Source organism: Lissotriton helveticus, chromosome 8, assembly GCF_964261635.1.
Source record: "Lissotriton helveticus chromosome 8, aLisHel1.1, whole genome shotgun sequence".
NCBI classification, from domain to species: Eukaryota; Metazoa; Chordata; class Amphibia; order Caudata; family Salamandridae; genus Lissotriton; species Lissotriton helveticus.
This window is the reverse complement of record NC_136069.1, coordinates 224961954-224989829: the sequence shown is the minus strand read 5'-3', so window position 1 is coordinate 224989829 and position 27876 is coordinate 224961954. Positions and strand designations below refer to the sequence as shown.

Here is a 27876-nt window from a genome sequence, read left to right as displayed (position 1 = left end):
GAGACCACAGGCAGCTGAGGTGCAAGCTTCTCCCACTCACAAGAAGGACATCACAAGCAGCAGCGGTGCAAGCTTCTCACACTCACAAGAACGACATCACAGGCAGCAGCAGTGCAAGCTACTTACACTCACAAGGAGACGACAGGCAGCAGAGGTGCAAGCTTCTCACACTCGCAAGAACGACATCACAAGCAGCAGTGGTGCAAGCTTCCCTTACACACTCACAGCAGGTACTGTGCCAAGGCAGCAGCAGCAACAGAGCAAGAGTCCCTTACAAAGAACAGGCACAGCACAGAGATGCACAATGCAATCTTCTCATACTCACAGGCAGCAGCGGTGCAAGCTTCTCACACGAAGGACATCACAGGCAGCAGCTGTGCAAGCTTGTTACACTCACAAGGATACCACAGCCAGCTGAGGTGCAAGCTTCTCCCACTCACAAGAAGGACATCACAAGCAGCAGCGGTGCAAGCTTCCCTCACACACTCACAGCAGGTACTGTGCCAAGGCAGCAGCAGCAACAGAGCAAGAGTCCCTTATAAAGAACAGGCACAGCACAGAGATGCACAATGCAATCTTCTCATACTCACAGGCAGCAGCTGTGCAAGGTTCTCACACTCACAAGAACGACATCACAGGCAGCAGCTGTGCAAGCTTCTCACACTCACAAGAACGACATCACAGGCAGCAGCAGTGCAAGCTTCTTACACTCACAAGAAGGACATCACAGGCAGCAGCAGTGCAAGCTTCTTACACTCACAAGGAGACCACAGGCAGCAGAGGTGCAAGCTTCTCACACTCACAAGAAGGACAACACAGGCAGTAACGGTGCAATATTCTCACACTCACAAGGAGATCACTGGCAGTACACACCACATGAACACACTCCATAACACATAGCAACAATACATTGGCATTTACAATGCCATTAGCTCAAACTCAAATAAATCCGAGCCCGATTGCATTTCTAATGCTTGTTTTTTTAATGTGGTTATATATAGCGTGTACTCGACCCGAAGGTACTGGAGCACTTTACATGAGCACTAGTTATATTACACAATGAACATTCATTTTTAGGTTTCGTCTACAGTGAAAGCTTTTGTTCTAAAAATGTTTTTTTAAAGCTTTAAAGGGGCTTAGATTCTGCCCATTATTTCCCTTTACTTACCATTGGTTGGCACGCAGGTTACTCTTGTGACCTTGCCTCTTTGGTCTGCTCCTTCAGCTTCCTCCTGGGGTTCAGTCTCCATTCCTGCTGTGGAGCATGGACCAGGTACTGCTTCCAGTGGCCAGTGTGCTTCCACTGCCCACAGGCTCCTTCAGGTACTTTTATTTTATTTTCGGCACTCCCTCCCCTGGCATTCTCTTTAACCCACTCACTCTACCCACTTTCTTTACGACCCTCCTCCCTCTTGTTATTTTTTTTTGTTTTGGCGCCCCGCTCACGCCCGTTATTCTCTTTAACCCACACAAACCACCACCTTTGTTCCCCACCCTCATCCCTCTTGTTGCTTTTTATTTTTGGTTTACAATGCGCAAACACGACGCAAAGGTATTAGAGAGCTTTACAAGAGCACCAGTTCTATTACACAAGGACACATTCATTTTCTAGGACAAAGTCTACAAGTCAGCACTATGGGCTTGTCTGCTAATGACCAGGGTCACTGCAATTATGTGGCAGAAGAAGGCCAAATTATGAGTCAGGATTGAGTAAATTATGCAGCAAGAAAAGGCAAATAATGCAGCATATGTTTTTATAGTCTTACTTCATTATTTTGTACTTTTTTCACTTGTTAACACTGTCTGGGCATTGGCTACAACTCATTAGTACCAGTGTAATATTGAAATATTGCAATAAGCAACAGAAAGGTAATCAGTCAGCCTTTGCAAAAGGCGTACACTGCGGTACAACGTGCCACTGTGTTTTTAGTATCTTTTCAACCGTTTGAGCTAGAAACAAATGTGTTTTGGGGGGGATAAAATCTGCATATTATGCAGCAGATGATGGATTATGTGGTATATGCAGCAAATCTATAATTATGCGAAAATCACAACAACCGCACAATTGCATAATGCTAATGACATCTTGGGGATATTCTGAAAGCTTCCCTGGGAATGCATTCTGCCTTTTAATTACCATTGGCTGTGTGTTTTGTAATGAATATTTGCTTGCTTTCCATTTGCTGGCTTTATTTGTTTCAGGCTGTCCAGTTTGAGTTTGTCCCTCCTCTGGAGCATATCCTACTCATTGTATTCTTCCACTAGTGCTTTTTTTTCAGTAAACAGGCATTTAAATCTTGTTCTTATCTTGTCACATTTGCTGTGCAGTCAAAGACTAAGGTCAAATGTCAGGCTCTGTCATCTGAGGGAGTGTGATGTTTACTATTGACTTCAAAGTGAGAGGATTTATTGTGACAATCTTGCTGTGAAAGAAAGGGCTTTGTTCTAGCACACAACAACATTTTAAAGTCTGTAAATGAACTGTGCAGCTATTTTGGGATACATCAGATTTAGTAAAGTGCAAATGAAGCAAATTTTTTCATAATTCTGAAGTGTGATGGACACGTATTTTAATACGATGAAAGCAAATGAATACACTAGATGATTACATTTCCACACATTATCGTTTGTGCACCATGTAGGAAAGTACTTCTTTTATCATGGTTACCCCCCACTTTTTTGCACTACTCTGATTCATCTTTGACTAAATGTGCACTGAGTTCCTACCAGCCAAATTCCCAGTGCCTGTGCTCTTTCCCAAAACTGTACCTTTGTTTCCACAATTGGCCGTTGTAAAAGGTACCAGTGGTGCCAAGGGCCTTGTGACCATAAAGGGTCTCTAACCACTTCCGTGCTCATGACGGCTCCACGCTGTTATGAGTCACGGGCGGTGTGTACTCATGATGGCAAGGAGCCGTCATGTAACTGTCGCTCGCCCACGTGGCACTAATTCCCTGCCTGTGAGTGCGAATTAGTGAGTGGGCGGGGTCATGACGGCGTCACTCCGTCATGAGCACACGCCGCCTGTGACTCATGACGGCCCAACGCCACGCCCACCCCCTAGCCCCGCCCACGCCGCGGCGGACGTCGCGACGCGGCGAAAAGGCTAAGGGCTGCAGCATGTTTTGTCGCACCCTAAGAGACCTCTCACCAAACACATGCATAATGTCACTGCAGCCTGCGTGTTTTAATGCAGATAAAAGTGAAGAGTCGACCTGGCAGTCATCCCTGTGTGCCAGGCCTACCAGCAGTGCAAGAGGCATAGGTAAGTAAATACTAAACCAGGTCTTACAGCTCTAAGGCAGGATGCACTACAACTCTTGGTAGGGCATAACTGCATGAGCAGATATGCCCCTATAGTGTCTAAGTCCATTCTTAGATATTATATATGCACAGTGAAGCCATACTGAGTACATGGGCTGTGAGCTTGTCACTACGAGTTCCACAGCTACATGATGGCTTCATCGAATTCCAAGATAAATGAACCTAGAGAGATGCCAGTGTTAGATTAATTAATAAATGCACTCAACCTACCAACCCACTAGTGTATTCCTGACAAGTCTGCACCAGGCTGCCACTTCTAGACATGTTTCTGAACCCCTGAGGTGGGAGCCTTTTGCTCTCATGGGTCAGAAACAAAGCCTGCTCTGGGTGGAGGTGCTTCACACGTACCCCCAGGCAGGAACAGAATAGCACGGCGGTGAACATCAAAGGCTTCCTGCCTTTTTGTTATGCTGACCAGGGCCTCTCCAGCTAGTGGAGATGCCCACCCCCCCCGACCAAGCCCGACTTTTTGGCAGCAAGGTCAGCGGGAAAATGAGTAAGCAGGAGAGGTGTGTCCCCTCTCAGCCAGGACCACCACTGAGGTGCTCTTAGCTGAAGTGACCCTCTCCTTTGAAAATCCTCGATAGTGTTTTGAAGGATTCTAGCCAATAGGTTAGTGGGTATCCCCCCTATGCGGGGGGAGGGGGTGTAGTCATCCTAATGGTAAGTAGCCCATTGGCTACTACCTGACCCCTGTAATGCCCCAAAATTGAGTATATAGGGGAACCCTTGAACCTTAATCTTAAGATTACCTATTATCTATGAAGAAGAGGACAAAGAAAAGCCAATACCTGCACAACAAGGAACTCCAGCGATTGCTGTGGTCCCAGCCCTGCCAGCCTGTCTGTGAACTTCAAACTTTGCACAACTCGTCCTGCAAACCTGCAACCTCCAAAACCCTGGGAGGACTGCTTGTCTTCAATAAAGACTCCTGATCTGCTGGGGACAGCAGACCGGTCCAAAAACCAAGTTTAAAGAGCAAAGTTGTGGAACCGCGAAGCTGACTATCGGTGCACCAACTCCCACGGCCCGAGTCCAAGAGGTCCACCGGTCCAGAAAAGGTTTCCCAGCGATCCTGAGTAAGAGTCCCTTTCGGGTTGACCCCTGCCGGACTCCACTTTGAGACCTGCTTCCTCTGCACGACGACCCCCGCCAACAGCGACCACACTTGTAAGCTAACTTCTGATGCCAAAGGACACACCTGCACCGGAGCGCCTGGGCCCAGGGAGATCTACTAATGGTATCCTGATGCTCCAGCACATCCCAACCTACCTGTGCAGCTGTAGGTTTCCATCAGTCAGCCTCCTTGCCTGAGCCTGCAGCCTTTTTCCAAGTTTGAGATTCCCCATTGGTTTGCATTGGGCACCAGACGCTGAGTGGGCACTCTGCACCTGGCTGCCCCTGTGCTGCTGGAGGTGTAAGTTTGGTGCTGCCTTGTGGTCCCTCCTGTGCTTAGCTTAACCCCTGGAGACTGGGTTCCAAAACTGTGCAACTCACCTCCAAGTAGTGCCACTTTGATTGCCCCCTTTCTCCATTGACTGACATTAGCACTAGATCCCAAGTTTGACTTCTGCACCTGGCTGCCCCAGTGCCGCTGGTGGTGGAGTGAGGTCACTCACCTGAACCTTTCCTGGTACTGATTCTTCATCCAATATTGTAAATCGTTTACTTACCTGCATACTGTGGATTGTGTTTTCTTCCTAAAGGATAACATTGTAGTGATTGAAAAATGCCCTCCACTTTTTACATTGTAAAACAATGATATTGCAAAACTTATTTTACTGCAACAATGTATCTTTGGGTCTATGAAATAAATATACAAAAAGTAATATTTTCACAAACCTTTGGTGTCAGATTTAGTCATTGAGTGAGTGTGTAATCATTTCTTGGATGTGTGGGTACAACAAATTCTTAGCACTGCCCACTGATAAGCCAAACTGTTCGCCCACACTACCACAAAAGAGGGCATTAGTACTATCTACTTTAGTCTCTGTAAAGTCCTTGGGGATCCACTGGACTTTGTGCACACTATACCTTAGTTTGGTATAGTATATACAGAGCCAGCTTCCTACACACTATATACTATTATCATTAAAACTGTACTTCTCTGCAAATGTAATGGCCCTCTCAATTAAAAATATTTAGTCTATAATGGCAGTGCACTGCCACACCATGCATACTCCACACTACACCACTCCAATCTACAACACTGTACTCCACTCAATTCCCCTCCACGTTATGCCACTCTGTGGCATGCCACTACAGTCTGAGACACTTCATACTATGACATGCCCTCCACTCTACGTCACAAAACTTCACTCCACTCCTCTCCACTCCACTCCATGATACTCTATGCCACTCTGTCAATCTATTCTATTACATGCTACGCCACAAGTCCAAGCGACTCCACAGTACACAACTCCCTCTACGCCACTCTATGCCACTTTGCACCACTCTATGCCACTACAATCTAATCTGCGCCACTTCATTCCACTACACTCTACTCCACTCTACGCCACCCCATGCCCCTCCACTCTACTCCCTTTCACTCTACTCCACTCTTCTCCCTCCACAAAACTCTATGCCACTTAATGCTACTCCATGACACGCCACTCCACTCTACTCCAGTTTATGCCACTACAAAAAACTTAACACCATTCCACAATATTCTACAAAACTCCACACCACTAATTTTTAGCCATGTTGAACAGCAGCCACGCTGGTAAATTGATACTTGTATAGCGCACTACTCACCCGCAAGGGTCTCAAGGCACTTGTACGAATACCACTGTGGAACCCATCCTGGCTTTCCCTGTGAGGAGTGCACTCCTGGGCACCCCCAAGGTGGAGGCCAGGCATCCTTAGCGTTGTGGGTGCCGTTGTGGAGATTAAGCAAGCTATTGCCCAGAGTTGCAGAGTGGGACTCCATGATTGGAATAGGCACCGAGGTGAGAATTATCAGGTCCGTGGAATTTTTAGCCCAAGACCCGCCGAGGCGGGGAATTGAACCCTGGTCCCGGGGTAGACCGCTGCATCAGGGTCTGCCGCTCTAACCATTGAGCCACACTTCTCCACTTGTGGTGTACAACATAGCTAAAACAAATTGGCAAAACCAATAGCTATTGCATAGATGGGATCTATTGGCTTTGCCAATGCTTATATTTGTTTAGGCACATGGAGATTAAGTGATTTGCCCAGAAACTGGTTCAATAGTCTGTAATTCTGGTCGGAACACCACATCTTCTCCCCAGAGACCAGTGTTGCTTGCCATCCCCCAGCACTGTTTTAAGGCAGATTACACAGTGGCATGGGTTGCCGTGCAACCTGTCTTGAAGTAAATAAAAACAAAGAGATATGATGCAGTCATCATTGGCCACACCACAGCTCTTTATTTTTATTTGCTCTGAGCCATACTACACAGCAGCCCTTGCTGCTGTGCAACATCATCAACAACAACAACAACAACAATCTGTCTTGCCTAGGTGAAACTTATTAGTTTTGCCAAAGCTTGTTTTATTGGTGGTGGGGTTTAGGCATGGGGAGATTAAGTGATTCGCCCAGAATCACATAATGTTGAGCTGACATCCAGACTCAAAGCTGGTTTCTCAGTTACAAAGTTGGCAGCAGGGCCGGCTTTAGGGCGAAGCGACCGGTGCAGCCGCACTGGACACTGACCTGAAAGGGGGTGTCACTGACCTTAAGCCGGGTGCTGCCTGTGTTTAGCTATAACCTTTTTAAAGCACCTGCTGCAAAGTTCCCTGTGGGTCCAGCTTTCAGGCAGTATTAAAAATGTCAAGATAACTCTTGAGGCAAGACCTCTGACCTCCTGGTCAGGGACCTGCTCCATCCTCCTGCAGCTCTGCTGTAGTGGTAAGTGCTGCTGCCTGTGCTGTGCTCCGTACAGGTAGGGGTTCAAGGCCCTCCTCCACCCGCAGGCTCCTGCCTGCGCCTCATCCCTGGTGGTTCAGTGGGAGAGCCTTGCTCTACTGCTGGTACCACAACTGTCGGTGCTGTATTGTGCCCGTTTTCTGTTTGTTTTCTGTATTTGTTTTCTGTATTGTAACTGTGCCTGTTTTTATGTCTTTTGCTCCTGTATTTTAGTTTTTGTTTATCAGTCTTTTTCCTGTTTTTCTCCTGTTCCTGCCCGTTTCCCTTCCCGCCGCTGCTGCCCCTCCCCCCTGCCGATTTCCAGCTCCCGCCTCCCAGCTGAGATTCCCTCCCCCTTCCCTACTTAAAGGTGGGCGCCAAAGGCAAGCCTGTCTGTGCCCATCCGTGACCCAACCAGGTCACGGATGTTGTTCCGTAAATGGAGGCTAGCCATTGGAACTGAGATCTGTCCGTCATGGCCGGACCAGATTCGTGGGCGTTCCTGCATTTTTTTCCCTCTCCACCCTTTTTGCATCGTCATTGGGCGGTGGGCGGAGTTTCGTTTTTTTTTTGTTTGGGTGTTTGTTTTCCTCATTTCATGCCGACCACGGCCGCCGGAAGAAGTCCAGGTGAGTGCGTTCCTTCCCCCCCCCTCCCGCTGTCCATGTCTTTCCCACCCCCGCTGTCCGTGTCTTTCCCGCCCCCCCTCCCGCTTCCGTGTCTACATTTCGTGTAATATGCTCGAATAAACACTTTTCAATAGTCCACTCGTCGTTGAATTTTCAGTCATCTTTTATTTGTGGACATATATTGATGTATAACGCCCCCATGCATTATCCTCCGGGTCACAAACATCAAGAAATCCGGTCCATTTTTTCCTTGAACTGCCCAGATCCGCTCGTCTGTTTTTGTTATTGTCTGCACTGCAATTTACTGCTAAAGTGACGCGTGTCCAGGCTGTGACTTGATTGGCTCTTCATGGATTCCGCCTACCCGTGACGCGTCACTTTAGCAGTCATTTGCAGTGCAGACAATAACAACAACAGAGGCAGCTTTGTTAACAGACACACACAAAAATAACTTAGAAGTCGTGCTAGGAGCAGCAGGACAAGCTGCCGAAGGAGAGAGCTCTAGACGGGACAGCAGCATGTCGCAAACTGAGGGGCCAATGTCGCAGGAGGAAAATTTACAGGGTAAGGGTTTAGAGTCCACCCCCCCACCCTCTCCTTCAGCAGCCTCGTCGTGTCTGAGCAGCGCGTGTGACACGTATATCTTCCTAGAAAGTGTGTTCGATGGATTCTGTTTATTGAAAGAGGCAATACATGATAAACAACCGGGGCAGCCCGTACTAAAATTAGATTATTAGTGCCCGAACCATGGCGAATATCGTTTTTGGAAGACGTGGAGAGGAAAGATGAATAGCTACGCTGAGTGTGAAACGAAGAGGAGTGCAAAGGTTCTCTACAGGACGCCAGCAGGGGGCCGGGCCCGTAGGATAAACAAACTACATGTGACCGCAGCAGTAATTACAATTATCCTTTGTAGATTGCCTGCTAGTTTGATCTGTGGCCTACCTCCTAAAATTCACCTCTAGAGACTGTACTGTCTCCATGTCATGTATTGCATTTTAAGAACATTTGGCATTTTGACCTGTAGCACTATACCAGATGGCTTTTTGAGCCCATATTGACAAAAGCACAACTATAAGCACCTCACTCCCACAGACAGTCGAACATCACAGTAAATCTGTGGATCTCTCTTGCTCTTGACTACCACTTGTTTCTTTTCCTGGTCATATTCTTGGCCACCCATATGCACTACTGGAGTGAATGTCAACTCAGTAAATGATCCGGTGGTAACCTTGATTAACATTCTTTCTTTCCATTTGCGGGCAATTTTTGAGTCGGAGCTTTACTACAGGCCTAGTCTGAATTTCTTATGGTGTCCGTTTTTAACAGTAGACTCGAGAAAGCACTTTAAATACCCCAATTCAAATATCCTTTTCAGAAAATCAGAATGACGAGACGCCAAGACCTCTACTAATAGAAGATTTTTTGTAATCCAGGGCATAACGAATCCGTCCTTTAAGATGTGTAGCTTTTTTTTACATTGTGATGTTGTGCAAGTTTATTTTTTTTTAAATACACTTTTGGCTGACTGTTGCATTGGATCCGCTGTGAATAACAACATGCAACAGAATGTGAATAATAACATGCAATAAAATGTGTTTTTCTGTACTCTGACACGATGTTTCGTTACAAATACACTTCGAGCTAATTGAAGATATCTTGCTGTCTGTCGGAAAACCATACTCGTTCTGTTGTTTCTCCAAATGTTTCGAGTACCTTTGGCGCATCTGACCCTGTTGCATGACATTCTCTAATGCACAACACAATGCTTGCCAGCAGGGTTTTGCACGATGAACACATAAAAGTTACACAAGATCGTGCATTTAATGTGATTATAATAGCAGTTGCAAGTGTGTGTGGGGCTCTTGCGTGTGTGTGTGGGGGGGCTCTTGTGTGGTGTGTGTGGGGGGGCTCTTGTGTGGTGTGTGTGGGAGGGCTCTTGTGTGGTGTGTGTGGGGGGCTCTTGTGTGGTGTGTGTGGGGGGCTCTTGTGTGGTGTGTGTGGGGGGCTCTTGTGTGGTGTGTGTGGGGGACTCTTGTGTGGTGTGTGTGTGTGCAAATGCAATACGTCTCGCATTTGCGACAGAGTAAGCTATTGGCATTGTAAATGACAATGCCATTTATTTATCTGTTTTCAAAACCAACACATAAATAAAAAGTTTGTCATTTACAATGCCAATAGCTCTAACTTTTCCGAAGGCGAAACCGTTGCATTGTAAATGCTTGTTTACGGTCTTATCCCTCCCCCCCGTGTGGTGACTCTCCAAGAGCAAGAAACAGGTGCTGTAGAGAAGGTGAGGACAAACCAGTGCTATCAATGATGGCAGTGGAGGGGAGTACATCTAGCCCAGAGTGGACTAATCAAGAAACATCTTTAAATGGCGCGAATTTAGAGAAAGCTGGTCCCCAAGTGGATAGTCCTATACAAGATAAGAATAAGGAGAAACTTCCACCAGACATGGCCTTTAAAATACTAGGGAAGGAAAAGAATGTAGAGTCTCCAGCTAGCTCCTTAGAGACTATGTTTTCTTCACTCACTGTTGATATTAGGAAGAGTTTCACAGTATCTGAAGCAAATCAGGGTGAAATACGCAGTTTCTGTGACGCCCTTGCAAAAAGATTGATATTCTGTGTGTAAGGATGCAAAAGCTTGAGACCACTGTGGGGGAGTTGAAAGAAATCTAGGCAGTAGTAAAATGGAACCACAGGAGGGATGAGCAAGAATTGCAGGAGAAACTGGATCAGCTGGAGATTCTCCTTAACTTTCAGACGTACACTCTAAAGGACCTCTATGACGAAGACACCGTATCTAAAATCTTAGCGTCCCTTAACCCGAATAACCATTTCAATGACCAGCTACCCTCCAACTACCTAGCGGCGGTCGCCCAATCCATTATTCCTAGCTGGACCGTAATAATTAACACCTCGCTTCAGCAAGGTTCCATTCCTGACTCTCTGACCCCATTTTGAAAAAAACGTCGCTGGATCCAGCCATCCCCAACAATTTCAGACCTATCTCCAACATCCCCCTCTTAGCCAAAGTGTACAACAGCACCTAAGTCAGCACATCAACAACTTCCACCTTCTCGACGACTTCCAATCTGGATTCAGACCTGGGCACAGCACTGAAACGACCATGCTCCACATCGTTGACGATGCCCTCCAAGCCCTGGACCACGGGAAAACGTACCTTCTAATCCTCTTAGATCTATCCTCGGCCTTTGACACGGTCAACCACGAAAAACTAATCGAAAGCCTCAAACTGAGGATGGGTTTGGACGGCTCTGTTCTAGAATGGTTTAGATCCTTCCTCCGAAACCGATCGCAGCGATTCCTAATCAACGGCAACCTATCTGCTTCCTCTCCGGTCAAGGTCGGAGTCCCTCAAGGATCAACCCTGTCCCCTACCCTTTTCAACCTTTACCTTGAACCATTTGCCGAAGTACTACGCAGAGCGAATATCCCCTACCATATGTATGCTGACAACACCCAGCCCTACATCAAAGCCTCCTCTCTCGATGATATTCTCTCCCTGAACGAGGCCCTGAAATCAACAGTCCATTGGCTCACCTCAAATCAACTTAAACTTAACACCAAGAAAACAGAATTTCTCCTAATTTCCCCTCCAAAAACCAATCCTGAGATGCAGTTGTGGATCAAGGCTATCATAGCCTTAGATTGCCCATCGACCATCGTGGACTCAGCAAAATCTCTGGGAATAACCCTTGACTGCAATTTGAACATACAAGACCACATCAACTTAATGGCCAAATCAGCCAGATTCCACCTGAGCTGCCTCCGGAAACTGAAACCCTTCCTTGACACTACCAACCTAAAAAGCGCAGTCCAAGCGCTGTAATCTCTAGACTGGAATATGGCTGTTCTACTCTCTCAGGCTTATCCAAGATCTCCCTAGCACCCCTAAAAGCCTGCCTTAATGCTGCCCCCAGACTTCTTACAAGTTCAAAAACATTTGACCATATCTCTCCACACCTGAAAGCTTTGAACTGGCTTCCTTTCGACGCCAGAATACAACTCAAACTGGCTTGCATCACACACAAAGCTTTATACTCAAACTCTCCTGCTTACCTTGCACAGAAACTTGTGGTATCCGGCGGAAGCAGAAACTCCCGTTCCGCCAGAGACCTTTTACTCCAACCTGCACGGTTCAGAAAAAAATAAAAAGTATAACCGGGCTTTCTCTGGATCCGCTCCAAGAATATGGAACTCTCTCCCGCCCGCCATCAGAAGAATCCCTTCTCTGGCATGTTTCAAAAAGTAGGCCAAAACCTTCCTTATGGGTTAATTCCTCTCCTCAATGCTGCCTCCTACCAATACACAGACCTTGACCAATACACAGTCATCGATCAAATACGGACTAGCGCCTGCCTTCGGAACACCGACCTACCTCTTCAAGAAATCTGGGGCCTTATCGGAGTTACTAACATGTAAACTGTTCATACGTGTCCGCTACCCTATTGTGATTCCTTGCCTATTGTACACAGCTATGTTACCCTGCAAAGCACTCTGATACCCTTCGGGTCAAGTTTGCGCTCTATAAAACAATAAAATTAAATAAAATACAATAAATAAAATAAAAAATTATTTCATGTGCATTAAAATTGAAGGCATTAAGGGGGAAAGACTTCTCATTTGGGATTAGATCAGATCTATCACTGGTCACCTTAAATAGACAATGGAAATTGGGAAAGCATTTAGACAAATTAAAAAATATTACGCCGGCAGCACAGCCTAAATTCCCTGCATCCCTAAGAGTTATGCACAATAATAAAATGCATATGTTAAGAAGTCAAAAAGCGGCAGATGATCTATTAGAGTTTATCAAGAAGGGAGGAGCGGGAAACTAGGAGATAATAAGTGTATAAGTGGAGTTGTAGGACAGGGTGTGCCCTGTATTTTCCTATGGTTGTACAGGGGGGTAATATGAATTTATGTTTTGGTGGTGGGTGACTGTGAAAATTGGACTAACATCAGGTCCAGAAGGAAGTATGGGTGGGTTCTCCAAGGGAGGGTGTGAGGGGATAAAGAGGGGTGCACTGGGTGGGGAGCATGTGGGGAAAAAAATATTTAAAAAATCCTTAAAAACCTCAGAGAAATATAAGGCATTCAGAAGAGATATAGGTGCCCAAACGGAGGGTAGGGAGAAAAAAGCAGGAACATGTCGATTCAGGTATTAACATGGAATATCAATGGGTTACGTATGAAAGTGAGGAGGGACAAGATACTACAATATCTTACAGATTCTCCCTCACAGATGTTGATCCTACAGGAAACACATCTGGTGAAAAAGGAATGTGTTGAGTTATTTCGGAAACAAAGATGGGTACAACAGATGGTATGTACTATGTGAATATAAGAGGGGTAGCAATAGTGGTGAAAAAACAGGCAGAAATATGGATAATGGATACAAGGGTAGATAAGGGCAGCAGATGGATCATAGCAAAAATAAAAATAGGTGATAGATTACTAACATTAGTAGATATTATGGTCCAAACTATGATGACTGTGAGCCACTAAAAATCGTTTTCACCAATCTGTTAGATTTTTCAGGTCCCGTAATTGTGGCAGGAGACTTTAACACCATAATGAATCTGAATTTAGATAATTAAAAAAAAAACAGAGATATACCTATTCCCAAATCACGTGCATTTTTTAAATCTGTGATGAAACAACATGCTCTTTGCGACTTGTGGAGAGAGAGGGTCAGCTGCTTGCATGGTGCCTCATTTCAAAATAAGAAATATGGACATAGATTGAGGATAGACAACATTTTGGTAGATTGGAGCATGAGAGAGGATAACCTAGACATTAGGTAAAAGACCGCCTATCTGTTACACCATTCGGCAGTAACATTAACAATCAGGGGTACTTGCAGGGTTATGGGAAGGAAGTGTACACTAGATCATACTATACTAGCGGATAACAGAAGTAATGGAAGCTCTGAAAATATAAGTAGGAGAATTCCTTAAGCTCAATAGTGGCTCGGCTCCCATTGGGATAATATGGGACACACTCAAAGCCTTTATTAGAGGTAAGATCACAAGTGCAGTTTGCAACAGAAATAAACGGCACAGGAGTGAGGTGTGTCGGTTAGAGGATGAACTGGAAAAGTTAGAGACTGAAATAAAAACAAATTTAGCAGAAGATAGTAGGATTTCGGCAGAGAAAAACTGTATTTACTGAAAAACCAAATGGAAGAAATCCTCCAAACTCGGATTAAAAAAAGATGGGATGCTAGTAAATTAGCCCATTTTGAGTACAGGGAGGGAGCAGGGAAGCTATTAGCTTGGAAGATTAGGGCAGACCAAAATAGAAATTAGATTAAGGAAATCAAGGAGGGGCAGTCAGGTGCTATGCTGACCAATGAGATAGAAATAGAAGTGGCAATTAAGGACTACTTTCAGGATCACTATTCGGAAGAGGGAACAGTACTAGAAGAGGAGGTTAATTGTTGGTTAGCAGGCTCTGTTAAACCCCTGGACTGAACTCAGCAAAAGTTTCTAAACCAGGACATCACAGAGGAGGAGGTCAGAACGGCTGTACAGTCAAGTAAGGGGGACAAAGCCGCAGGGCCCGATGGCATACCAACTGAGCTATTTAACATTTTTTGGGAGGTGTTAAACCCATATATGACAGCATTGATCATGGAGATTTTAGACCAAGGGGCACTGCTAACAAAATCCTGGGATGAGGCAATAATTATACTTATTTTGAAGCCAGGTAAGGATCCCACAAACTGTGAATTGTGTGGACCGATATCACTCATGAATACTGATTATAACATTTTCACAAAAAGCCTGGCAGGGAGATTAAGTAAGATAGCCAGAGATGTGTTACACAAGGATCAGAAGGGGTTTATTAAAGGAAGATATCTACATGAGTTAAAATATGGGCTCATAAGGGCTATCGACCTTTCAAATATCCAATCGACCCCCTTAGTAGTAGATGCTTCTAAGGCTTTTGATAGGGTAAAGTGGTCTTACCTGTTTACTGTTTTGAAACCATATGAGCTCGGGAATAAATTTCGTAGAGCAATTAAACTAATATATCAGCAACCCTCAGCAAGAGTTTTAGTGAACGGGAATCTATCTTCATCTTTTAAAATACTTAGAGGCAGAAGACAGAGTTGCCCCCTATCTCTCCTTTTGTTTAACCTCTATATAGAGCCCCTCGCACATAAACTTAGAACGGCAGCTAACAATTCGCCTTTCTCCCATGAGGGTTGGGTAAAGAATGTAGCATTATACGCATATGATCTTATGGTCTTCTCCTCAGATCTTGCAGTGGCGCTGTCGGCCACCTTACAGATGACTTCGGAGTTCGGCAAAGTGTCCGGTTATCTAGCAAATGAAGGGAAAACAGAGGTCATGGTATGGAATCAAAGAATGGATAACCCATTGATCAAGAAGGAAATGAGAAACCTGGGTTTAAAAATTGTGCAAGAAATAAATGAAATTTCAGACATAAACCTGAGCAAGATATCAGAGAAATTGTGAAGTTAATGAAGAGATGGGCGCACCTTCTTCTAACAATTCTTGGGTGGGTTAATCTGGTCAAGATGATGATATTGCCCAAAAATATTTTCCTATTCAATACAATCCACCTACATTTTGAGAAATCTTCAATAAAGGCTCCAGTAGGCGATAAACACCTTTATTTGGGGATATAAGGGATTAGAATTTCGTGGAAAAAGAAGGAAGAAAGGGGGGTTATCATTACAAGACATCCAATATTATGCTTGGGCCTTCCAACTGACTAACTCCAGAATGCTTTTTAATACGCCGGATGGATCAGAAGTAGGAACCATGCTTTTGGCAATTATAAAAGAAAGCAATGTGGGTATAGACATCTTCCTTTTTAAATTTGGAGATCCAAAATACTTTAAAATAAATCAAATTAAAAGTGCTTCAAGCATTGTCTAGAATGTGGTATACTATTAGACGATGGTCATAATTGTACTACTGCTCCCACTCAGCCACAATTTGGGAATCTCCAGGTACACCAGAGTGTCATAAAGACAAACTGGCGCTACTGATAAGAAATGCAGGTGTACAGGTCTGGGGAGAACTTCCTCAAGATTGTAATCTTAAATCATGGAACAGGTTAAATGAGCTGTTGGGGGGCAAACTCTTGAAATTTAAATATATACAATTGAAAAGTTGGGACCAAAGCCAGAAGCTACTTTTGGGTATTGGAAACGGCTTTGAGGAGCAACTTGTCGGAAAACTTCCAGGATTCAAAGAAGTTTCATTTTGGTATTGGGAATTACAAGACACTATAGATGGAGAATTCAGCCTAGCAGAAGAATTGTGGGGAAGATGCTTGCCAAGGGAGCGATTACAAAATACGTGGCAATTATCAATGTGCATATTATATTCCATTGTCAAGCCTGCTTTTTAAAGAGAACCCACCTTTTTTCACTCTACAGGGCATATATAACACCTGAGAAGCGGTCAAAGATGGGGAAAGGAAGACCTACTGTATGAGCAAAGTGTGGTCTAGAAAAGGCGATGGATGTTCATTTGTTTCACCAAAGCCAGGGAATAAAGAGATTTTGGGATGAAGTGGGAAAGACAGTTTCAGGTGTTTTGGGGCTACCAATTAAGGTTAAGATTTTCAGTGATCATTTTTGTAGTAAAGGAAGGAGTTTCCGGAATGGGTAGAGATTTCCTGTTTTACGCTATTTTATTGACCAGAAGAGAAATCTGTCAAAATTGGGTGGGAGGTACCCCACCTCAACATTTGGAGTGGTTAGATTTCCTTTTATATATATCTAGAATGGACTTATTAGGGAAAATCTACAAGAAGAAAAGATTCTGTGCTCTGTTACAAAATTGGGCTAGGGTGTATTGGGAAGCAATGGTTATTGAGGATGTAATGGATTACAGAGTTGCCCAATGATTACACTTGTATAACACTCTATTTCTGCTGTGATGTCTTCCTCCATCCTCATTTGACGCAGCTACCATTAATCCGACATTCTGAGAGCGATGTACCTGCAGGGAGGAAATGTCTATTTCTGATCCCCGCCTGAGGTCAGTTTCTTTTCATCATTATTGGGCTAAGTTATTAGACATTGGAACCTGAGGTGAATGAGGACATAAACAACAGAAAATACTGATTTGCATATAGCTGGGTCTGAACTGGGTTGGCGTAGTGAGCTAAGGAACTATGATGGATTCAACCCAGATCTGTGACTGGGTATGAGTGTCTGAAAAGTTTAAGCGCTCCGTCCATCATCTCCTTAGTTTGCTTTGTTCAGCCTAAGTTGGCAGGGTATGCCCAGACATCGGTGCCACTGGATTCAAGCTAGCCTGGCTGATGAGGCATGTTACCCCGAAATCGGTCCCCGGATGCTTGTTTCCGGTCCAGGGAAGGCCTGACTTGGCAGTTCAGGCTGGACTGTTCCCATGAGGAACAGGGTCAAAACTGAGTTGCTTAAGTTTGGGTCTGAACTGGGGTGGCGAAGTGAGCTAAAGAACAATGATGGATTCAAACCAGATCTGTAAGTGGGGGTGAGTGTCTGGAAAGTTTCAGCACTCCATCCATCATCTCCTTGTGTTTGCGTTGTTCACCTTAAGTTAGCAGGGTATGCCCAGATGTGGGTCCTTTGTTCACTTTGCCACTGGATTCAAGCTAGTCTGGCTGATGAGGGATGTTACCCCAAAACCGCTCCCAGGATGCTCATTTATGATCCTAGGAAGACCTAACTTAGCAGTTCAGGCTGGACTGTTCCCATGAGGAACAGGGTCAAGACCGATTTGCATAAGGTTGGGTCTGAACTGAGGTGGCAAAGAGAGCTAAAGAACAATGATGGATTCAACCCAGATCTGTGACTGGAGGTGAATGTCTGAAAAGTTTCAGCGCTCCGCCCATCATCTTGTGTTTGTTTTGTTCACCCTAAGTTGGCAGGGTATGCCCAGACCTGGGTCCTTTGCTCACTTTGCCACTGGATTCTAGCTAGCCTATCTGATGAGGGGTGTTACCCGGAAGCCGGTCCCAGGATGCTTATTTACAGTCCAGGGAAGGCCTGATTTGCCAGTTCGGCTGGAATGTTCCCATGAGGAACTCGTTCAAGACTGATTTGCATATGGCTGTGTCTGAACTGGGGTGGAGAAGTGAGCTAAAGAATGATGATGGATTCAACCCAGATCTGCGACTGGGATGAGTGTCTGAAAAGTTTCAGCACTCCGTCCATCATCTCCTTGTCTTTGCAAAGTGTAGTGTGAAGTCAGCTTTTCAGCTGCTTCCTGTACATCTGGATGATTTTTAACTATTGGCCATGCAATTTGAAGGGCTGTCATACGTAGGCAAGACACTGCCAATGGGCTGTTCAATATCATATGCACTGTTTGAATGTTTCAGTTCATTCCTGTAATTGCTTTTCATCTGGCATACGGGCCAGTAGTTGGTGGCACATTATTTGGATGATTTATTTTTTGGAGAGGAACCCAGCTCGGCGGTCTACCAGTGGATGCTGGTAAGTTTCCAAGAGCTCATGAGTGACCTGGGAGTTCCTTTGACACTAGAGAAAACTGTGGGCCTGAGTACAGTGTTTTCTTTTCTGGGCATTGAAATAGATTCCCAACAGATGGAGGCAAGATTGCTGCAGGACAAAAAAGACAATGGAGGCATTGTTGGTTTGCTTGCTGGCAAGAGTCAAGGAGAAAGTTAAGGAAATTCAGGTGTTGCTGGGGCACTGTAATTTCATTTGCAGGGCGGTTAGAATGGGTAGAACATTTTGCAGGAGGTTGGGTCTAGCACTGTCAGGCTTCTCGCTGCATCATCATCATGTGCGACTACCAGCAGGGGCCGAGGAAGATCTTCAGATGGGGTGTTTTACCTTACAGTCCTTCATTGGGATTCGTTTAATTCAGCAGAAGGACATGCATTGGGATGTGCAGATATTCTCAGATGCAGCAAGTGGTATGGGTTTCAGTTTGTATTGGCAAGGGAGGTGGAGTGCGGGGGCATAGCCAGCAGAGGGAAAAGAGGGGGCAGGAGCGTTACATTTTTGTAACTGTTTCATCTGGTGGTGGCTGTCACATTGTGGGGAATGGAGCTGGCTCATCGGCGGGTGGGTTCCGGGTTGACAACTTATTGGTGGTACAGGTCTTGAATAGACAGTCTGCCAGGGATGCACAGGTGTTGACATTGCTGCTGTTTTCTTTGTGTTGGGTTCCTTCCGGCTAGATATCCGGCAACAAGTGCTGGGGAAGGACAATGAAATTTTACAGTGGGGGAGATTCTGTAGGTTGACCAAGGATACAGACAGATGCAAGACGCCCATGCCGGAGGAGTTGTGGTTGATAGGAAATGCAGGCTGGTGCAATTGGTGGTATGGTCCCTCGCAGAGTCGACATGGAGAGCTTACGGTCAGGCATGGGTGGAACTTTTGGCACTGGGTGCACAGCGCAGGGTGGAGGAGTGGCTTTGGGCTGAGAATTTGGTTCAGTTTGTCTTGGTCGTAACCGAGAGGGACCATTGGTGGCAAACTCATGGGTATCGCTTTTATGGGGAAATTGTTGTGGGGATATGCCCCTTCTGCAGGCAAATTTGGATAGAGGTTTCTTGAAGATTGGGCGAGGGAGTAAGGTCATTTGGGATGGCAAAAGCGCCCCCTAAAGTGGCACTTGTTTTGCAAGGTTCTGACAGCTGCCAGCGTATGCCGGGTCCTGTGGAGACATGCTTGTTCTCTGCCCTCATGTCCTGGATGGTTTTTGGTGCATTCCGCTTGATGGAGTAGCTGGGTGGCAGGGGCCGGGGTGGGGTACTGTGGGAGGACATAATGGAAAGGCAGGGCAGGGAGGAGGTATGGCTTTGTAGCTCGAAAACTGATCAGAGAGCACAGGTGCGAAGCGTAGTATTGAACTCTTTAATGTCATCAGGGCAATGCCTGGTGGCTTGGGGTGAACGATGGGCTGCTTGCAGTGGGGGTCCTAGTGTTATGGTTTTCAGGCATCAGTCTGGGGTGAAGGTCTCGGCATTTCAACATTTATCAGTTCTGCACAAAGCACCTGCGGCATGGGGGTTCCCCCAGCTGATTATGGTATCCATTCCTTCCGCACTGGCGCTGCGACTGAACCAGGTAATAGAGGCTAAGCACACAAACACATTATGCGTTTGGAGTGTTTGTCTTCAGAATGTTACAAGCATTATGAGTGTGTTCTGGGAGCTGAAGGGAAAGCCACGGGCATGTTGTGAGAAGTTTTACTGCTGTTTTTGTTTGGTTGCAGGTTCAGTTGCGTGCCCCACAGTGGAGGATGTGTCCATTTGGGTGGTAGGCCACTCATTCATCAAGTGAACAGAGAGCCAGACCACACTAAGGGGTTAAGTGGAGAATTGGGGTTTTCACAAGCATTTGTTTACCATTTTTTGGCAGAGGAACAGGGGGTATGTAGTGGTGCAAACTGTTTCAGTGTTTGACTGGTATGTTAAAAGACGGAAGACGTGCTGGTTTTCCATTTGTGGGAGAATGATTTCGGGAGGTGGAAAGGTGTGGTGCTGTTGAGGGCCATGAAACAGGATTTATTGCAGATTAATGCCCAGCGGGCCAGCCGCTTTGTGCTACAGACAAAATTTATGCCGAGGAGTCTGAGGAGGGCCGGCAAGCCTTCAGCTATGGACAGGGCATGCAGGTGGATGTATGACATTACAACGCATGCTATTACAACGCATGCCTTTACGACGCAAGTTTTACCACGCAACTTTTACAACGACTTGCATTGGGGGGCGCTGGATAGTGAATAGTTTAATTTACTATTCCAACTCCAGTCCCCGTGGGTAGTAGGGAAGGTGTTGGAAACTATTCCCTATCCTAGAGCGCCCCCCAGCGCAAGTCGTTGTAAAAGTTGCGTTGTAATGGTTGCATCGTAAAGGTACTTCGTTGTAACAGTTGCGTTGTAAAGATGTTTACCCATGCAGGTAAGTGAACAGGGAAATTGGTTTTGGAAGCATGTATTTATTTATTTGAAAGTTTTATATAGCGCGAACAAGACCCTTAAGGGGTGCCCTTCCCGGAAAGGAACGATTATAAGTTTTGTCTTCTTGAACTTTTGTGGTTTCAGAAGGAAGTTTTCCGCACTTCTTGTTGATCTTGATCCTCCAGATATTGTGAGTTTTTGTGTGAGATAGCTGGGTGCACTATGATGTAGGGCCTTGTGCGTCATGCAAGCTATTTTCAGGTGGATTCTGGCTTCAAATGGCTGGCAGTTTAAAGATTTTAGATCCGGGGAGATGTGGGCCCTTTTTTTCGAGCCAGTGATGAGTCTCGCTGCCGCGTTGGTGGAGGATCTAAGAGGAGCTGTGGCGGTTTCGGGGAGACCGCGTAACGAGACACTGCCATAGTCCAGCCGCGGTAGAACTAATGCCTGAACCGCTAACTTGAAGTCGTTTGAGGGTAGGAAGGGCTTAAGCTTCCTTAGTGTGTTGATCGGAAAGTTTGCTCCTTTTGTTGCATTACTGATGTGCTTCTGTATATTGAGGTTACAGTCCAAGGTTATACCCAGTGATTTTGCCGAGTCCACAATGGTTGGTTGAACATCGAGTGCTGTAAGGTGTTTTATTAAATTGTGCATAGTGGGGACTTTGGCGGGAGGAGCAATGAGGAGGAATTCAGTTTTTAAGGCATTCAATTTGAGGTGATTCACTGCCAGCCAGGTTTGGGTGGTCTTAAGAGTATTGTTGAGCAAAGTAATGTCATCCAAGGTATTGATCTTGAGGTAGAGTTGGGTATCGTCTGCATACATGTGGAATTGCACGTTGGATGTTTGTAACAGACCGGTGAGTGGTTCCATGAAGAGGTTGAAGAGTGTAGGGGATAATGAGGAACCTTGTGGGACTCCTAGCGTAACAGGAACTGGTTTGGACAGTGTGTTGTTGATCTTGAATTTTTGAGCCCGGTTTTGCAGAAAGGAGGTGAACCAGGAGGTGAACCAGAGGTCTAATAGGATGAGGAGACATGCTTGGTTACGATCAAGAAGTTGAAGTGCATCATCAATGATATGTGTCATGGCTGATTCTGTGCTGTGATTTGCACAGAAGCCGGATTGGTGTTTATTTAGGAGGTTGAAGTGGTCGATATGTTTTGTCAGTTGGTGATGAACACATTTTTCCAGAAGTTTGGCCAGGGTGGGAATATTGGAGATAGGGCGGTAGTTGTTGAGGTCCATGGGATCAGCTGTGGGTTTCTTAAGGATGGGAGACACTTGCCCTTTCTTTAGGGAGTCCAGGATGCAGCCTTGTTGAAGAGAACTGTTGAGGATCTTGGTCCATATAGGTAGTAGCATCGGTGTAAGATCCTTAACCGCATTTGCGGCGAGAGGGTCAGTAAAGTGATTGGGAGGTTTCAGGGCACTGAGAAATTTGCCTACAGCTTCTTCAGAATAGGAGTAAAAGTATGCCCATGTTGCTTCATTTTTCACAGTAAACTTGGATGGGATTTGTTGAGAGGAGTTTGGGGTTGGGGGAGGATTTGGTGAGGGGGCAAGATTGAGAGATTAGGTCCTTGAGGAGATCTTTCTTGATGTTCTCCGTCTTTAGGTTAAAGTGGTTAGAAAAGTCATCACAAGATGGTTGTGGGTGAGTTAGATCAAGAGGCCGTTGGGATTGGTCCTTAGCTTGCGTTTTGATGAATTCAAAAAGTTTTTTGGGTCGATTTCACGCCTGGTCAAGTTGTTGGCTAAAGAAGTCTGCTTTAGTGTGTTTGACCTTACGAAAATAAGCGTTTCTCTTTCTTTTTAGAGTCCGGAGGTGCTTGGCGTATGGTGCTGATCTCCAGTTGCATTTGGCAGTTCTGAGAGATCATCTGTCCTCGTTAAGGAGACCGTTGAACCAAGGTTTAGAGTCTTTCGTGGAGACTCTCTTTAGTTGCAGGGGAGCAAATTCGTTAATTATCGTTGTCATGGAGTTTAGGTAGTGGTTGGTGAGGTCATTTACGTTAGAAGTTCCAGCAGGGGGTAGAAGTAGATTCTTGCTAGAGGCGGGTAAAGTGTTTGTGTTGAGCTTTTTCCAGTCCCTTTTCCAAACCTTAGGTTTTGTAGCTTGGGCAGAGGTCAGCTTGATTGTTTCATTGAAGAAGAAGGTGATGATGTGATGGTCAGACCAGTTGCAAGGGAGGATCAATTCCAGATGGGGGGAATCAGTCTTAGAGATTATTAAGTCCAAGATTTGCCTTTGTTGTGTGTAGGGCTATTGCACAATTGGTTGAGGTCTAAGGCGTTGAGGAAGTTTTTGAGGCTGTTGACCACTGTGTCGCTAGGGTCGTTCCAGTGGAGGTTAAAGTCACCAAGGAAAATTTGTGTGTTTCGTCAACCAGTGAGTGATGTGATCAGGTCCATGAGGTGTTCTGTGAATAGGAGGTTATCGCCAGGTGGGTGATAGATGATGTGGAGCGAGCAGACAGGTTTACCATTACTATTGATGTCAAGGCTGAAGTATTCACAAGAAGCGAGTAGTGAGGGTATGGATCTGTTTATGGTGATGTTGCTCCAGTGTATACATGCAATACCCCCTCCAATCTTGCCCCCTACCCTGTCTAGTCTGATGATGTCATAGTTAGGGGGAACCAGGATGTCGATGAGGGGCAAGGAAGAATCTGAAAACCATGTTTCAGTGAGAATGAGGAGGTCAAGGTTAGTTGAGGTAATGCGGTCGACAACAGGACGGGGTACACTTGTCGGTGTTGGCTGGAGTTATATTTGGTGGGGCTGAGGTCAATGCTGACCATTTAATGGGGGAGGTAGAGGTGGGCAGAAAACGTAAGCAGGCTTCATATTTCTGGGTGGCAGTGACCAGGAAAGATTTGCATGAGTTTACAGAAATGTGGTTGGCATTGCCAGCTGGTGAACCAAGTGGAAAGGGGGGGTAAGCAGGAAGTTTGGTTGCTTGAGGTTGATAAATGTAGTCATAGGCTGAGGGGGAAAGTTAAAGTTGAAAACTGAGGAGGTGCACTACATTTCAAATGAGATAGTTGCACAGTGGTTTATGTGGGTAGGACCGTAGGGGTGGGGGTAGAATATTGGCTACTTCATTTAATGTGTTGTGAGGCACTCATTTTGTATGGTGGATTGTCCAGGTAAAGTTGTGATGTGCACCTGTTTAACTAGAGTGCTCTTTTTCACACAATACAAATGATCAGTGGTCTGTGCTGCGCCTCTCTCTCCCAAAGTTACTCTGATGCCTGAGGGGGTTTTAAGCTCCCATGTACTGCTGCTGCCGGTGTGTCCTTATTGCTGGAGGGGGAGACTTCATTTACCAGCTACCCGTGTAACCGGAGGCGCGATCATCATGAGCAAGGGGGCGGGGCTGGCCTACACCAAGCACTCATAGCACTACCAGCTTCCCCGCTGCGCGGGCCGTACCTGGGCAAAGCCGGGGCCAAGTGCGGGTCTGTCTATGCCCATCCGTGGCCAGACAAGGCTGGGCTGGGCCACCCCTCTGTCAAGGCCGCTGTGCGGAATATTGTCTTTTAAAGTATTTCTAGGTAAGGGCATGGTTTCTCCTTACTGAGTACCATGGGCCAACGTAAAGCTGTTGAGAACTCTGCATTACAAGGTAAGCCTACCAGCATCGAACAATGCATACATTTGAACTAACACATCAGGAAATATACATTTGCCAAGTAGTGCTCTTTTTATCCCGCTTTTATGGACCTGACAATGACAAGTTGTGGCACTTGCTTCTTGAGATGGGCCTAGATAAATATTTAGTGTATTTATTACATTTCTTTACATACAAATACAAAGGCCAGATTCAGGCTTGGCCAAAATGGGGAGGTCTCCAATGAGATCTGCGTAGAACTGGGAGGTTTGTCAAGGGTGTGTCCTTGTGCCTTTGTTATTTTATCTATGTATTAATAAATTAGGTGCAGAACTGACATGAAGTACCCTGATGTTCCAAATAAACGGATTACAGCAACCAGTTCTGTTGTATGCAGATGACGCTGTGCTTATGGCCCGCACCCCTAAAGCGCTGCGCTCACTAGTGCAATCATTGCGACAGTTCATGGCTGATCTCAAGCTAACAACTAATTATGTTAAATCCTTCATTATGTCCTGTGGCCCTAAGCGCATAAGACTTACGTCCATACAAGCTGGATTTGGGTGTAACCTTCAGCCCAAAACATTGTACTATGAAGAGCAAAGTTTCCCCGAGCAGTGAGATCCTGTTAGAAATGGGGGTCCCTAGTTGGCAAGGGCTTGCACCTTTGTCCAAATAGGGACCCTTCTTCCTAGTCAGGATAAGGGAGTTACACTCCTAAAATAATCCCTGCTCACCCACTTGGTAGCATGGCAAAGGCAGTCAGGCTTATCTTAGAGGCAGTGTGTAAAGCATTTGCACATAACCAACAGTAATACAGTGTAAACACTACAAAAGGACACTACATCAGTTTAGAAAAATATCCAATATTTATATACAAGCCAAAAACGATATAAAAATCCACAATACAGTACTTAAAAATCTACAGTTATCAAAATACGCTTTAAAAACAGTTCTTTGATGTTGTTAGCTCCATCCGGGGCTATCACGGCATCATGAGCAAACAAATCCAAACATTTCTGGCTGACCGCGGCGTCGCGGGCCAGCTACGGTGTCGGCAAGCCCCGCAAACAGTACCTTTTAGAAATGCAGGGCGTCCGCGACCTCTCTTTGAGCTTCCAAAAACACGGCGTCCGCAGGCGGTGGTTCCAGAGGTCGGTGCAGGAGTTGTCTGGGCCCTCGAAGTCACATGCATTGCAGGTCGACCTCCTCTCTGTTGTGATCAGGAGCGCTGGCGTCGGCAGGCGTTGTGTGCCGCGGTGTGAAGTGCAGCAGTGCGGCGTGCGGTGCCCCCAGTTTGCGGTGCGAGCAGAGGAGCGGTTCACGTCAGATGGTGTCGTTGGTGAGACCAGGGTCACGCTGCGAGATGAAGACGGTGCTCGTCATGGTGCTGACAGGTCACGGTGCAAGCAGCGGAGTCATCGTTGCTGACGCGCTGCCGGCGGCTGACGAACTGGAGTTGATGGCACCGGTGTCGGTAGGCCAAGGCTGTGGTGTGGGATAAGGGCGGTGCATCGTCTAAGTTTACGATCGATGCCCTTGAACCACGGTGCAAGCAGCAGCAATGAATCCGGCATGGACCGGCGTCGGGGATACCAAGACGTCGTCGTGAAGCGAGGCAGTGCGGAGTGCGTGCCCACAGGTCACGGTGCGAGCAATGGCTCCGTGGCGGCATCAGATGACATCGTCGGTGAGACCAGGGTCGCGGCGGTGCCCTCTGCGGTGCCACTGGATTCAAGCTTTCCTGGCTGAAGAGGGGTGAAACCCCGAAACCGGTCCTAGGATGCTTGTTTCCGGTCCAGGGAGGACCTGGCTTTGCAGTTCGGGCTGGACTGTTCCCATGAGGCACAAGGTCCAGACTGATTTGCATATGGCCAGGTCTAAACTGGGGTGGCATGGTGAGCAAAAGATTGATGGATTTCACCCAGATCTCTAGACTAGGGGTGAATGTTTTGATTTGTTCTGCATTCCGTCCATCAATTGTGTGTCTTTTGCTTTCTCGCCCTAAGTGCGCCAGGTATGCCCAGACATGGGCCCTGGGCTCACTGTGCAACTGGATTCAAGCTATCCTGACTGGAGAGGGGTGAAACCCCGAAACCGGTCCTAGGATGCTTGTTTACGGTCCAGGGAGGACCTGGCTTGGCAGTTCGGGTTGGACTGTTCCCATAAGGCAAAGGGTTACGACTGATTTGCATATGGCCAGGTCTCAACTGGGGTGGCATGGTGAGCAAAAGAATGATGGATTTAACCCAGATCTCTAGACTGGGGGTGAATGTTTTGATTTGTTCTGCATTCCGTCAATCAATTGTGTGTTTTTTGCTCTGCGGTGCCAAGGCATCGTCATGAAGTGAGGCAGTGCGGAGTGCGATGCTCACTAGGTCGCTGGGCAAGCAGAGGCTCGATGGCAGCGTCAGCAGGTGTTGTTGGTGAGACCAAGGTCACTTTCCAGCGTTGCATGGGTGCCCTCTGCGGTGCCTTCATGGCACGGAGTCGGCAGCAGCGTCGTGGACGTCGTTGAGTGGCTTTTCCTCTGTTGCAGCACAAAACACACAGTCCCCAGTGCTGCGGCAGAAGAGCTTGAAGTCTTTGTTGTTCCTGAGACTTCTTGAACAGGGGGCAAGCTCTACCTCAAGCCTTTGGAGAAACTCAAAAAGCAGATTGCAGAAAGTTCAGTCCAGTCCTTTCGCTGTCCAAGACAGAAGCAGCCACTTCAGGCCAACACAGCAAAGTGCTCAGCAAAGTGGTAGGTCCTCCTCACAGCTTCTCCAGCTCTTCTTCTTTGCAGTCTTCTTGATCCAAAAGAGTTCTAAAGTTCAGGGGTCTGGGCCCCAATGTTTATATCCCAAAATCCTTTGATCTCTTAGGCAGAGAGTGTCTGCGTCCAGCCAGAACCAGTTCTGCCTTCTCTGGTGTGATTTCCTGGCAGGAGGTGGAGACAGCATTGTCAGAGGCAGACCAGGCCCTTTGAGGGGCAAGGATATCTCCTCCCCCTCCCCCATTGCAGCCAAGGTCTATTTATCCCTTTCCTGACTCTACCTAGACTATCTGGAGCCCTCCTGCTCTCCAGCCTTCTGTCATCCAATACCCAGAAAGGCAATCCACATTCCAAGAGAGGCACACGGGATGACTGAGCAAGAAAATACCTACTTTCTAAAAGTGGTCATTTCAAACAAAGAACATAAAAATCGCCTTCACTGATGCATCTTTAGAGTTCAGGCATACTAAACTTTATTTTTCTACCTAGTTCCCAGGGCCAGTTAGGTTTATAAGATGTTGTAAACAAACTTCTGTCCTATGGGGAACAGGCAGCCTTGGAATAGTGAAAAACAATATGGGCTGTAATTCCCTATCAGGACATGCCACCCACACCAGGGCATGTCCTACCTTTCACATACACTGCACCCTGCCCACAGGGGTACCTTGGGCCTACCTTAGAGGTGACTAACATGTAGAAAAAGGGAAGGTTTAGGGCCTGGCAAGTACTTGCCAAGTCAACA

The 27876-nt window shown here is 46.3% G+C and overlaps 2 protein-coding genes across 3 annotated transcripts in view; one reads left to right on the top strand and one right to left on the bottom strand.

Moving 5' to 3' along the window:
• The window catches only part of HEPHL1 (hephaestin like 1), a 367396-nt gene that overhangs the window by 335877 nt on the left and 3643 nt on the right, over positions 1-27876 (bottom strand). The gene's annotated exons all lie outside the window — the stretch shown is intronic.
• LOC144772549 (transmembrane 4 L6 family member 5-like) overlaps positions 16336-27876 on the top strand; it is a 360840-nt gene continuing 349299 nt past the window's right edge. Inside the window, exon 1 of the mRNA XM_078656970.1 lies at positions 16336-16446. Within this exon, the coding sequence (XP_078513096.1) occupies positions 16351-16446 (96 nt within the window). The 5' untranslated portion in view covers positions 16336-16350. The remainder of the gene's footprint in view (positions 16447-27876) is intronic.